The following is a 13,198-nucleotide window of genomic DNA, read 5'->3' as shown; positions in this document are numbered from 1 at the left end:
GATACGGTACCCCCTATCACACAAAAAATCTCTGCTTAAGATAGGAAAAATAAGTTTTGATTTTTAAATTCTTTTATTATATATAACCAACTAAATGTACTTTAAAAGTATTATGATGATAAGCATAAAAATAAATGTAAGGTATCACAGATTTCGGCACAAATTGATGAATGCTTCATTGGTCCCTAATGCTAACAGGGTCATAATGTTAACAATGAGACTTCTGAGGCTTGTATTATTATATACACATGAGATATAGACCTAAAATTATTTGAATTTCTTAAAAATATTTTTAACAAAACAAAAAAACAAATGAACACAATCTTTATAACAGTAAAACAAACAAATATGTACCATTACTGGTATGTCACAGGCGCATGTTTCTGCACAGGAATAAATGTTAATTATCATTATACTACCGGTGAATCTCATCACACGAACAAGTGCCAGTAGTACATGTATGTGGTAAGTTTATACAATATACAAGTGTACAATCCAGGAAGGATGACCAAAAGAATATTTTGTCTCTTAATCCATCTAATTTTCTGTTTCTTGCAGTTCAACCATGTCACAGATGAAGTGGCATAGTAAATAGAATGAATAAAAAAAAACATGCATTGGAGTCTATACACATTTCCCTATATACATGACATACTGGTATACATACTTCGTTTCAATTAATTATAATATATAATCAAGAACATGAATTACATAGGCATTATATCCATTTCACCATATTAATGTGAAAAAGTTGCAATTTTAAAACTCAGTTTCCTTAACCAAATTAATTCTACTTTTAGATTTTGTCATCAGGTAAAATCTTAGTGATCCATGTAATCATGGAAATGTTCATCAAATAAGTTCAGGCACATAGCATTAATATTTTTTTTAAAGGGGGTGGGGAGACAGGTGCATACATGTAGCTCCTTTACCTTCAATTTTTAATTTCCTTGTTTTCTCTTCCATCTCTTATATGCTCCCCAAAAATGTGTGGGGGCCCTGACTCCTTTATAATTCAAGTTTATATTTAATATGGAAATGTCTGCTGCAAAAAAAAAGTTGGGGGCACCCCCCTATGCTACATGCCTGATGAACACGATCAGTTCCGAACCTCACACAATCTATTTAAACCTGAACATTGTTCAGATCAATTTATAAACCATACCATCACAAATTATAAAAAGTACTTCAGTACTTATTAATATAAGGAAGATTTCACTTTTATGCGAAAAAAAAAAATACTAAAAAAGGAAACAATTTCCTTCATACATCCATCAACATAATTGAAATCAGCCAAGGTGCAAGGTTACTAACTAGGGCAAATACTAAAACATCTTAAATACCAAATATTTTGGGTGCAGGACAGACTCTCAAGACCATTATAAGTGTTGAGTGTCTATCAGTCTAGGGACAGTATACCAATAGCAGCCTCCACAGAGCCAGTCTGTGTCAGAATGTCCCTTAGAGAGTCCTGATCATACATCGGAAACATTCGCTGAAGCTCACTCAAAGGATCTCCAAGGTCCAGAGAGAAGGATGCTGCTTCATTCTTGATAAATAAAATGATGGAGAGAAAACAATGATATGCACAAGGCTAGACAAGTGATAATTACTGGTCACTTATGGGTTGCTTTCAAAAAGAATTTTTAGCGGTCAATTCCAGTATTTCCAAAGTCCCACTGATCCAAAAGTTGATACATGTATTGAACAAGACTTCAAATTAACTGACCCAAAAGGCAATTTAAGTGCCTTTTCACAAAGCCTTAGCCTAAAACCACATTTACCGTGTTCTACAGAGAAGATCAATCAGAGTTTTCAAACAAGCTGATTTTAGTAAACAATGGAAGTAAGTTTGCTGGTTACAGAGTTTTCAACACAGTTAACTTACTCTGTCTGATTGTGTGACAGGATTGCTGACTGCAGGTGGGTGCTTAGATCTGGTTTTTAATTTTTGCTCATTTTCAATTCTCCTAAGAAAAGCTTCATTTTTGGAGCGATGATCCTCTTGTAGCTTCCTCTGTCTTTCAGCCTCTAACTGCTTGTTTTGCTCGGATTTCCGCCGCTGCTCCATCTTTTTCTTTAAAATCTCCTCTTCTTCCCTTTTCTTTGGTGCCTCTCTAGCCGCTTGCCTCTTCTGTATACTTTCATACTTTGAGGACTGGTGAGTTCGAGCCTGTTCATTTCGAGCCTCAGTCTGAGTTTTCTGCCCCCCTCCAGCTGTTCCTACGTAGTTTACATAGCCAAGTCTGTTGTTTTCCTTGTGTCTGTTGTAATAGCAGTAAAAGGGAAATAACTGATTTTAAGTGAAAGGACTGTGTGCAGTATATAATATATGCATTTTTTGCCTCCAAAAGTAAAGTTTTTTAAAGAGCTTTAGAAATAAGGTGAAAGATCATATTGAAAATAAGGCTGTAAAAGGTTATCACCACAGTGACGTCATAATGTAGAAATGAGGGCATGAAGATTGCCTTAATTATTTTGATAAATTGATGTTTTGTACAGTTACAAAATATGGGTGTTTACTGATAGTTTTTCAACTGGGAAACATCAAGCACATGCTTGCTCAAGTACCATTTTTTAGTATGATGTGTATAATTATCTGAAGAAAAACATATGTTAAAAACATAACGTTATATAACTAGTATTTCACGCGCAGACACTGAATTTTTTTACAGTACATATCAACATATTTACAAAAATATTACGTTTTATCATTCTTTACCTTTGGTAGTTCTCTTCTTCCCGCCTAGCTTGTTCTGAAATCTCTTGTCTTCTCCTTTCATTTGGTGTGATCATAGTGAAAGCCCCCTGGTGACTCATCCTTTGGCCCAGGCCCGCGGGCTCTGTCCCGGGCTGTCGACCTGTGGCCCCATCTTCCAGCTGTCCCTGCTCTTGGTTCATACCTGTCTGTGTGTGTCTCGTTGCCAGTCTGTCCGTTTGTGATCTGACCGTGGCACCACCTCTTGCTCTGCCTCGTACCTGTTGTTGTGTTGGTGGGGCCGTATTTCCTCTTCCCCTCCCTTGGCTTTGGGCTACGGATGGTTTTACCGTGAATGACCTGCTCATATTTTTATCGTGTTATTTATAGGATCTTAAAAAGTTCCAGAGTTAATATTAGTGTTCCAAAAATTGCCTCAACTACTTTTGGTTTCGTTTTATTGTTTACACATCAACGGATTTCAAAAAATGAAGAGTTCTAACAAAGGAAGACAATCCGTACATTCTACTATTTAACCCCCCCCCCCCTTTCCCCATCTTCGCTATCCAAGGGTTTGGCCAGCGAAGATGCCCTTTCCATTGTAGAAAAAAATATTTATGTAGGCCTATTTTTAAAAAAAAATCCTAGGGGTGCTTTAACGTTATATTGGCATATTTGGCTCATAGTAAGCAGGGTAAGAAATCACCAGCTAGAAAAAGTCTGAAAATTTATCCGCAAAGAGACGCAATAGAAAGGGGAGAGAGAGAGAGAACAGGCACTTGTTTCTGAGAATTATTTTTTACCCTATAGTATAATAATAACACGTGTTATTATTATACTATAGGGTAATTTTTTTTCTCAGAAACAAGTGCCTGAGAGAGAGAGAGAGAGAGAGAGAGTATCGTTTTTGAAAGTGGAGGTAGCTACCAAAAAATTCTTATGTACTCGACAAGGAAAAAACAATTTCGCAAATCATGCATCGAAATCCATCTTCGCTAGCCAAGATCCGCTTCTCTCCTCTACTTGTAGAGGAGAGGAACGAATCGTATAAACCCTTGGCTAGCGAAGATGATCGAAATCATAATCCGGTGTGTATGTACATGTAGGAGAGGTGGTGAATTTTTTATATTTATGTAAGAGTTTGTTGCCAAAAAAGTAGGGAGGGGTCATCTTGTTGATCCTTGAGGGCCCATAATTTGTAAATCAATTTAATTGAACTGAATTGTGCCAAAAGCCTGTGCATGAACGGAATTCGAACCGCGTACAATTATAAACGATGCATTCCAAAGCTTCTTAGGCAAAAAAAGTTATGGTTGAAAAGAAACGGTCACGACGTTTTTAAGCGCTGTGCATGCAAAAATAATTAGGCATCAAAGTTCTACCTAGATCCATTCTTAAATCCGATGGTTATTTAAGAAATAAAGTACGAGTTTTCGTGAATGTTGCAGAATAACCTTCGAGGTCGAGAAATTTTGTTTTGAAATATGAAAGCCGTGGCGATAGCCAAGGCTTTTATATTTCAAACAACATTTCGAGACCGAGGAGGTTATCCTGCAACATTTACGAAAACAAGAACTTTATTCATATTCTACTAACAGCCCAGTATTTCTAAAGATCGTTTCTCCTATAGAGAGACGATCTAGGTCATTTTGACGGTTGTTCCATGTAACCCCAGCGGTTATGTTAGTAATGTTTACATGTGTATCGATCAAAGGAATCACATGCAGACGACATAATTTTTTCTTGGGATTTTTAATACTCTTCACTTATTTATAAAATATCTTTGAGTTATATTTCTAATATTTTAAGGGCAATTTAATACGATTATTACTACTACACGTTATATATTTTATTTTTATGTAAAAACGCGTAGTTAAAATGTGCTAGGGAGGTCCTAGGAACAGCCGCATTGATCTCTTAAAAATAAACATTTGAGGTAATACACATCGTTTTGACTGGAACTATAACACGTGAAATTGACATGGGTTTAAAACTGTTCACAGTTTGAAGTTGTACTTCCATGATCAGTTCGAGACAAATAGGTATTTCTGATCTGATAATTTACTGATGACGTTCGTGGTATATTGGAGAGTGTTATACTTTCATGTTAAATACTGAAATCTGATTGGTTAAGAAGCAGTTCATAATCCGTTCTATTACCCTCAGCGTTAGCAACGCACTTAGCAACGGGTAATATTATATAAAAAGTGCCTGTTTGGGAGGGTAACAGTTGAAATTGACACCCGAGAAAACCATTGTCAACCGACGCGAATAACAAAATAAATAGTGCCTGTTTGGGAGGATAACAGTTGAAATTGACACCCCCTCGAAAACCATTGTCAACCTCCGCTTCGCGTCGGTTGACAATGGTTTTCTCGGGTGTCAATTTCAACTGTTACCCTCCCAAACAGGCACTATTAATATAATAATGTCAGCGGCATCTCTTTGATCTCGGCAATAACTGTAGTAAATTTATTTTTCAAAGTGCTTGACATAAGGAATAAGGAATCATTCTTTGAATATTATGGTGTGATAATTTTGGTCGGGGCGTGATCATATATAAATAGTGCCTGTTTGGGAGGGTAACAGTTGAAATTGACACCCCGATAAAAAAATTGTCAACTGACGCGAAGCGGAGGTTGACAATGGTTTTCGAGGGGTGTCAATTTCAACTGTTATCCTCCCAAACAGGCACTATTTATTTTGTTATACTGAATGTCTTTTTTAAAATTTTTAAGAAAATGTTACTGCTTTTATATAGGAATAACGTGAATTCTACAGCGAACCGTACGCGCATAATTTTCGCGCATGTAACATTTTTTAATGTTACCCGTTGCCAAGTGCGTTGCTAACGCTGAGGGTAATAGTAAATATTATTAACTGCGTCTTAACCAATCAGATTTCAGTATTTAATATGAAAGTATAACAAAACCAAATAAAGCCCGTAGTGCTTTATGATAGATTCAAGATCACGCCCCGACCGAAATTATCACCTCATAATATTCAAAGAATGATTTCTTATTAGGCCTAAGTATATTTATATAATTCAAGCCATCGTCCGATAAGATATTTAAATATAAATAAGCAAAGCCCGCTGGCGTCTCAATTTGTCGTCATGTGAAGTTATAGGTTTTATAGTACAAAATCGAAACCTAGTGTTATCACAGGCAATGTAAATATATCGCGATAACAACGCACTTTGCATAAAATTGTTAACGTTATAACTGTAAGTGCATGACTTTGTCAGAAAATAAACGTCTTTCCAGTTTTTTTTTCTAAGAAAAGCAAAGCAATATTTCGATAACAAGACAAAAATAAAATCCTCTTGCAGAAATATACCTTTGTGGGGGGAAAAATGTCGTTCCGATGCCGGGAATCGAACCCGGGCCGCCTGGGTGAAAACCAGGAATCCTAACCACTAGACCACATCGGATCGTTATAAACTAATGGTTTAAAAGCAACCAAATACATGAAATGTTAAATGATCTCCGAATTTAACATTGAAATTTTAATATAGAATTATTTTATTGTCATTTGAAGACAGATAGGCTATGCCAAATTATATATTCACAAGATTGTCAAAGTGTATGTGCAAGGAGTTTTTCGGAAGGCCTCTAAATTTCTTTTCCACCTAAGAAAAACCTAGAGAGATCCGATGTAACAGTGATAACAATCGTTTTCCATTTTTGGAAGACAGGTTCCTTTGCCAGTAGCCTGTGTAGCTTTCACGACTTTGGTAAGTACTTCGGTTTTTCTTTCGTATTATTTCATTTTTTATCACACATTCAGAGAAATATTAAAAAGTTTTGAATAAAAACAAATTCAGGAGTGACAGACTACCTATCAATTAATAGTATGCAGTGCTATGCACTGATTTTAAGTTAATTTGTTTACCTTAATCACAGGCCTCTGAATTTCTATCAATAAGCTGTTAAATGTAGGGGAAGAGTGAGATATATACCCTATCTATATGTATTTATATACAGATAGGGTATATATCTCACTCTTCCCTCACATTTAACGGCTAATTGATAAAAATTCAGAGGCCTGTCTTAATTGGATTTAAAATAACTTAAAATTCGACCTGCGAGTTAGATTGTCATTCAGTTTTATAGTCATACTGTCCAAAATGTGCACATACTAAAAAATTCCCTGATTAATGTGCATATTTTGAGCTGGTGAGGCATGATGTTATAAATTATGGGACACTTTAATGTTTATTTTAATCAAATCATTAAAATGTACAGTATAATCGGCATGGCTTTCTTTGTGATATCTGTATTTTTTTATGAAGCAAATTGAAAAAGTGTGGCATGGCAAAGATTAGATACAGGATGAATCTGGACAGCTAATCTGATGTTTCACTTTAGACCTACTACTGAGTAATTTGTCCCTGGGGGTAGGGTGGACCTACTGTTATTAATCAAAGTCAAGCCTCTCTTTGTCAGCCAAGAACATTTATCAGCATGTGTATTGTATGGAAGGATTGTTTTCAAGTTTTGTGATATGTATATCATTATGTCAGTTACAAAATGAACATCTACAATGAATATAATATTAAACAGATCTCAAAAACCTACCTATGAGCATATATGTGATGTACTGTTGTATTTATTGAGATGAATACCTACTATGTAAGCCATTGAGAAGATGCAAATGTATGTTATCATTGCTTAGCTGTAGGTGGTAGGTGCAAGCGGAGCTCCAATTAATAAAGGTATCAGTATATAACTTATTAATAATCATTGTGGGGGAAAAGAGGCAGATGCACCATCACTGTACCTCCCACACAGGACAAACTCTCTCTCTCTCTCTCTCTCTCTCTCTTTCTCTCTCTCTCTCTCTCTCTCTGATTTATTCCATATGCACTGAGCCAGCTGATGTTCTGTTTGATAAACAAGATAAAATCACTAACAGTATCCCTATTTTTCCCTGGTGCACTGTCAAATCTGCCAGCAATAAAAGTATATCACATTAGTTGCACAGTAAAAATCAGAAAGAATTCAGGAAACTGTGGTAATAATATGAAGATGTGTAATGATAAAGTTATTTGAATAAAGACAGAAAAGCAGTGTTGTTGAATAATATGAGTCATGGCAAATGTATGCTCCTCTTGAATGAATCAACACCCACTACATAGTTGCAACCTTGGATCATGTGTAACTCCCAGCTCTTCTTTGTTTATGATATATTGTGTGCAGCAGGAATATTTTGGGAGAGGTAAATGGTGTTTTTATTCTTTTCAGTCTTTATGGGATGATTGGTTTACTTTAAATCAATCGTTTTATGTTCATTGTATTAAAAACATAGTATTGATTATGAAATTTTAGAATTTCAAAGAGTTACTGTGGAATTATTTTTTCTCGTGGGAGTCAATGTTTGTGGGTAGCCAGAATTTTCCTGGTTCATGGGGGTGTAATTTCGTTGGTAATGTATTCGGGATTATTTTAAAAGATATTAAACAAATGATTGTGTATAGGTTCGTGGGGATGTAAATTTGTGGGCAAGGATTACCCACGAAAACCATGAACATTGGTCCCCCACAAACAATGGTGATTCCACAGTATACTCTCAGTTGGAAAACTATTTTATGTATCAATTGTTTAACTGTTCTAAAACAATTGTCTCATTATGTGGCATTGGTAGTTCCATGTAGTTTATGTAACAAATTAAAGCTACAAAAGTATGTGATAGTTTAGATATATAATATTCATTGGAGAGAGAATAAAGTTTGACTCTCAATTGTTTGTTTTTCAGGATATGCTAGTCCATTGTGTATTGCTCCTGGGGGTAGCTGCTCTTGCCAGAGGTCAGATTGTCACAAAATGGACTGTAGAACAGTTCCCTGACCCTATAAAAAACCCTGAAAAATGTGGGGGCATTAGGGGACAAAGGTCCTATATTTGTGATCCTAATAGTATACTGCCTCCAAAATCATGTAAGTAACCTTAGTGTAACCTGCTAATATCCATAAATGTTCTAGAAATGAAAAAAAAATTCAGCAATCTCTCTTCTCTCTCTCTTCTCTCTCTCTCTCTCCCCCCCCCCCCCCAAAAAAAAAAATTACATATCTATCTGTGAAAATAAATTTAAAAAACGAAAAATTGTGCTAGTTTTGGACTGATTAATCTTATATCTGAACGTATATTCTACACAAATATTTGATGTCAAAAATTCCTCCAACATTTTTCTATAGATATTGTCACTTTTCTTTCCTCTTTTAAACACCATCACCAGCCCCTTATTAAAAGTGAAGTGATGCAGTTTGTTTACATGTAAAAATGGCGACTGTTGTTCTGCATGTAAATTACAATCAGAAATACAGTCAAACTTCGTTATTTCGAACTAGATGGGATTGTTTAATTAGTTAGAGATATCCGAGATATCGAGTGTGAAATATTTAAAAAAATAAGTGGTTGGGACTTACAAATCACTTCAACATATCCATTGTATTCGAGATATCAGTGTTCAAGATATCGTTTAACTATACTTCATTTTCTGAGGTTGGTTTGCATGTTTAAGAGAAAGTTTGAGGCTATTAAAGTGATGATATCAGTAGTAAATTGCCTGAAAAATTTAGTAGTACTAGTTTTTCCACAGAATTTCTGTGGATATAAAGTTAATCAGTCCAAAACTAGCTCAATTTTTTGTATGCCATAAAATGCAACTTTTTTTAAAATTATGGAGCTGTAGTTCTTGGGTCATTGGAGCTCAGGTCACTTTTGTTTACATTTTGAATGTTGAAAAGAAAATTCCAGGTTTAGACCTAAAATGAATCTGACAAATGCTAGGAATGGTTTATTGAAGTTCAAAACGAATTAGCAGATAGAAAAATCAGCTTGGAAAAGAACATTTACCGTTATACATGTAGTGGGTATACTGAATAACTGTAAACAAAAACGTGGTACGAGCCTTGGTTAAATAACAAAAAATTATGAGCTCTGTATCTTGCTTATAACTCTGACTGACACTTAAATTGTGGTTGATCATTAGAAATGCATCACTAAAGCATTGTAAATAATGAAAATAGAAAAATAAAATTTGACAAAAATAGTGACCATGCCCCTTTAAGTCGGATGATTGACTTACATGTAGGTTGAAAAAGTTACAAATAATAATACAATTAAAAAGTCTAGAGCTATAATTGTAAAGCATTTTTCACTGTGTAATAAATTTTGTTTCATAAATGATAAGAATGAAGTTATTGTTGGATTGTTGATCTTTTTTCATGCATAAAATTTTTGACATCCCATAGAAATTGTGTTGTGCGGCACACAATTTGATGTGTACAGAAAAGGTCATATTTTAACAAAGAATGTTTTAAAATCATGTTGTATGATTGTCTTGTCTTTCAGTTGCTTCTCTAGATCATGCCCTGAATCAGACATTTGAAACTACCCCATGTATCTGCAGTGCTTTCAAATGTGTCGATCTGAAATACAAGCATGGAGTTCACATTTCTGTTGCTATTCTTGCAAATCTGCAGTTTACTCAGGGGTAAGATTCTATGTTTTCCTGTGTCAGAATGCACCAATTATCATTTTATTTTATTTTCTTGCCACAATTCAACAGATGTTTTCCTGTACTGGTATACATGTGTTACTCAGTATATCATTTAGGTCACAATGACCTAAGGAATTTTTGCATTAAATTTTATTTGAAGTTACTTAGTAATCAATTGATTGAATAATAATTAAGACTGGTTTCTTCTGCTGATATTATCTTTACTCTCATATGTAATGATAATCTCGCATTAATTTCCTGGTGACATTACCAAGGTAATCACATAATATCTGCTGAGGAAATACAAATTGACAACAATGTTAAGTGAATTCTACATGTACAAATAGAAAAAGTGACAGTTATATGGTAATCCACTGTATTCATAATGTATTCGTATTAATTGCATTGATACAGTAATTGAACATTCCGTTATCTATTGCAAGGAGAACATCTGCTTTGCCAGAGGTGGAGAATTTTGCAATAAAACTGGAGAATGAGCACTGGAATTATGGGGAGTGTGATAACGACATTGTCATTGTGTACTCAGCAGGAGACAATGTGGTAAGAAAACTAATCCACTACATAATTATACAATAAAACATTTAGAAATGTTACAGTTAGATATTTAAAAATATAGATTCACAAATGACATTTACCGGTATTATAAATTATACTTATATACATGGACTTACCTATATTATTTATATATGGACTTAACAAAGTTATGAAAAATTATAGGCTTAGACTAATGGTTTTACTTCTACTGTTTACTCTGTAAAGTGCTACTGTACACTCTGTTATTATCTGCCAGTCACAAGACCAAATAAAAATGACATCAATTTTATTGTTTCTTATAAAATTCTGTTTGAATAAAATTTGAAGGTGTACACGGCAACAGGTGTTGCTGCTAGCTTCTACCTGGACACCCAGAAGATCACAGAAATCACGACCAATAACGGTCGTTACTTCAGGGCCAAGAACCCCACAGCTGGTCTCTATGCCATGATCATGGACTACAGGTAAATGGACGAAATTTTTCTTGCACCTAAAAATTCATTTTATCATGTAAATGTCTATTATACATACCTTAACCAAAGTTCTCCGAGTTTTAAAGATTTTGCTTCTTCTTCAAGAAGCTTTCACAAGAAGCCAAGGCAAGCAGTTTTTACATTGATTGCCAACTGCTTGGCAAAAGGTCATATTTTTGTGAATGACAAAATCAGACTGTAAAATTGAAACTTCAAAATTAAAGATGAAATTTAAGATAAAAAAAATGTTTTATGGATTTTATATGAGTTTGGCTTTGTTTATTATTCACAAAGCATCTTTAGCTTGCAAAGACATAACTTTTTTAATTAAATGTTAATGACTTGACAAAAAGTTGTATCTTTTGTAAATGACAATGTCAAACATCTAAAATTAATAACTGAATTTAAACCCATTCAACTATGATTCCCAATGAGTTTAATTTCATTAAATTTTAAATGTTTGACTTTGTCAGAAATACAATATTTCAATATTGAGTCTTATGTACATGTGTTAGAATTGCTATCTTTTGATCAAAATAAATTATGGAAATTTGAGATAAAAGATAAGGGGCTTTTATCTCAAATTGTTGTTCATTTTGCTTTTATTGAGGAGTGATAATATTGTCTTTGACTGTATTCCATTGTATTGAGAAGAAATTATTCAGAAGTGATGATAATGTGTTGACCGTATTTTTTTAGGAGCGTCTTTTTGAGTAAATACACACCATATTCACTTTACCAGGAAAGTCAAAATGTCAGAGGGGCAGCATCCATGACAACAACCTCATTTTCTTCTTTGTTACTTTGCATGATTGCATTTATCTATGCCAAACTTTAAATTTTCTCATTTGTTATTGAATTATTTTTTATTTAGAAGTTTAACTTTTACTATGTTCCGTGTATTCATATTGAAATATGCCTGCAATTCCTTGCTTTATAAATAGACACTGAACTATTTGTTAGAACGAGCATAATACATGTATTTTCACTAGAAATGTAGAATGACATTGGTTTAATCATCCAGTTAATATTGTCTTAGTTAATTATATGATATTCAAAATGCAGAAATATATGACTCATATTGTTACAAATTATTTAAAAATCAGGTTGTTTTTATGGTCATGAATTTCAAATTTAAATGTTATTGATTTCGTAGATTTCTGATGATATACATGTATTTATTTGTTAAAAAATCAAAATTAAGTTGCACCAAGGGATAAGAATTTATCTGGAAATAAAATGTGTTGTAGCAATTTTAGATTATTCCCATTTAGACGAATTTAGTGAAAAGTTTCATCTTTTCAAAGTAACTCTTGTTATGTATCCTGATGTTCACTTAATATATGAAAGCATTTGAATACTGTAAACCAACATTTATTCGCGGCGACGTTATTTTGCGATTTACTTCCAATAAACTGATTCGCGACTTCTAATGTTCGTGACCAAGCCTTATCCAGACCCGTATTATGTAATAACAACCATACGACAACGAGGCTCTCGCGAACCTCGCGAAAATATCTCGCACGCGAATAAAAGTTGGTTTACAGTATCTTGAATCTAGACAGGGTAATCATGGTAATGTTTTTATTTTAGTATATGGTTTTTCACGCTATATTACTAAACGATGTAGTCAATTTCTTATGAATTGTTTTAGGTTTAAGAAAAGAAACACAATTCTGGTTTTATCAATTTCTTTCACACCTTTTTAATACCATATACATTATTTTCAATGCATGTCATTTATTAAGTATACAAAAGTTTAGTATACATCAGTATGTTTTGATAGAGTGTTTTAAATTTTGAAAAAAGGTGCTTAAATATTGTTTTTAATTCATGTTTATACAGTTTACTTTGATATGAATTTTTTTTGATTGTAAAAACTAAAACTGATGAGTTTTATTGAAGTTTGAATAAAAAAAATTATTCTCCATAAAATCAATAAAGTGATTGTTTTGTAGCCTTGTTCTTC

At 33.8% G+C, this 13,198-nt stretch overlaps 2 protein-coding genes and 1 non-coding gene across 5 annotated transcripts; 1 reads left to right on the top strand and 2 right to left on the bottom strand.

Annotated features, from left to right (window-relative positions):
- Nucleotides 1-54: 54 nt before the first annotated feature.
- On the bottom strand, nucleotides 55-3,160 carry LOC128182723 (epithelial-stromal interaction protein 1-like). The gene is made up of 3 exons (XM_052851453.1): nucleotides 2,723-3,160; nucleotides 1,889-2,264; nucleotides 55-1,549 (listed from the first exon to the last, which is right to left on the bottom strand). The coding sequence occupies exons 1-3, from the start codon at nucleotides 3,064-3,066 to the stop codon at nucleotides 1,400-1,402; spliced, it is 870 nt and encodes a 289-aa protein (XP_052707413.1). The 5' UTR covers nucleotides 3,067-3,160; the 3' UTR covers nucleotides 55-1,399.
- A 2,899-nt stretch (nucleotides 3,161-6,059) lies between these two features.
- Nucleotides 6,060-6,131, bottom strand: Trnae-uuc (transfer RNA glutamic acid (anticodon UUC)). Its single transcript has one exon. It is a non-coding gene; the product is annotated as a tRNA-Glu (tRNA).
- A 167-nt stretch (nucleotides 6,132-6,298) lies between these two features.
- Nucleotides 6,299-13,092, top strand: LOC128182725 (uncharacterized). Of its 3 annotated transcripts, XM_052851456.1 has the most exons (7): nucleotides 6,352-6,434; nucleotides 7,376-7,415; nucleotides 8,456-8,636; nucleotides 10,054-10,195; nucleotides 10,645-10,762; nucleotides 11,084-11,220; nucleotides 11,929-13,092. In XM_052851456.1, exons 3-7 carry the CDS (start codon nucleotides 8,459-8,461, stop codon nucleotides 12,065-12,067), a joined length of 714 nt encoding a protein of 237 aa, XP_052707416.1. In that variant the 5' UTR covers nucleotides 6,352-6,434; nucleotides 7,376-7,415; nucleotides 8,456-8,458; the 3' UTR covers nucleotides 12,068-13,092. The 3 variants fall into 3 exon arrangements, with proteins under 3 accessions (XP_052707415.1, XP_052707416.1, XP_052707417.1); XM_052851455.1 differs by lacking the exon at nucleotides 7,376-7,415 and having other exon boundaries at nucleotides 6,299-6,434; XM_052851457.1 differs by lacking the exons at nucleotides 6,352-6,434; nucleotides 7,376-7,415 and adding an exon at nucleotides 7,674-7,918.
- Nucleotides 13,093-13,198: the final 106 nt, after the last annotated feature.

The sequence above is a fragment of the Crassostrea angulata genome, chromosome 5 (genome assembly GCF_025612915.1).
Source record: "Crassostrea angulata isolate pt1a10 chromosome 5, ASM2561291v2, whole genome shotgun sequence".
NCBI lineage: Eukaryota > Metazoa > Mollusca > Bivalvia > Ostreida > Ostreidae > Magallana > Magallana angulata.
The sequence above is the reverse complement of the archived record's forward strand: the minus strand, read 5'-3'. Positions and strand labels throughout refer to the sequence as shown.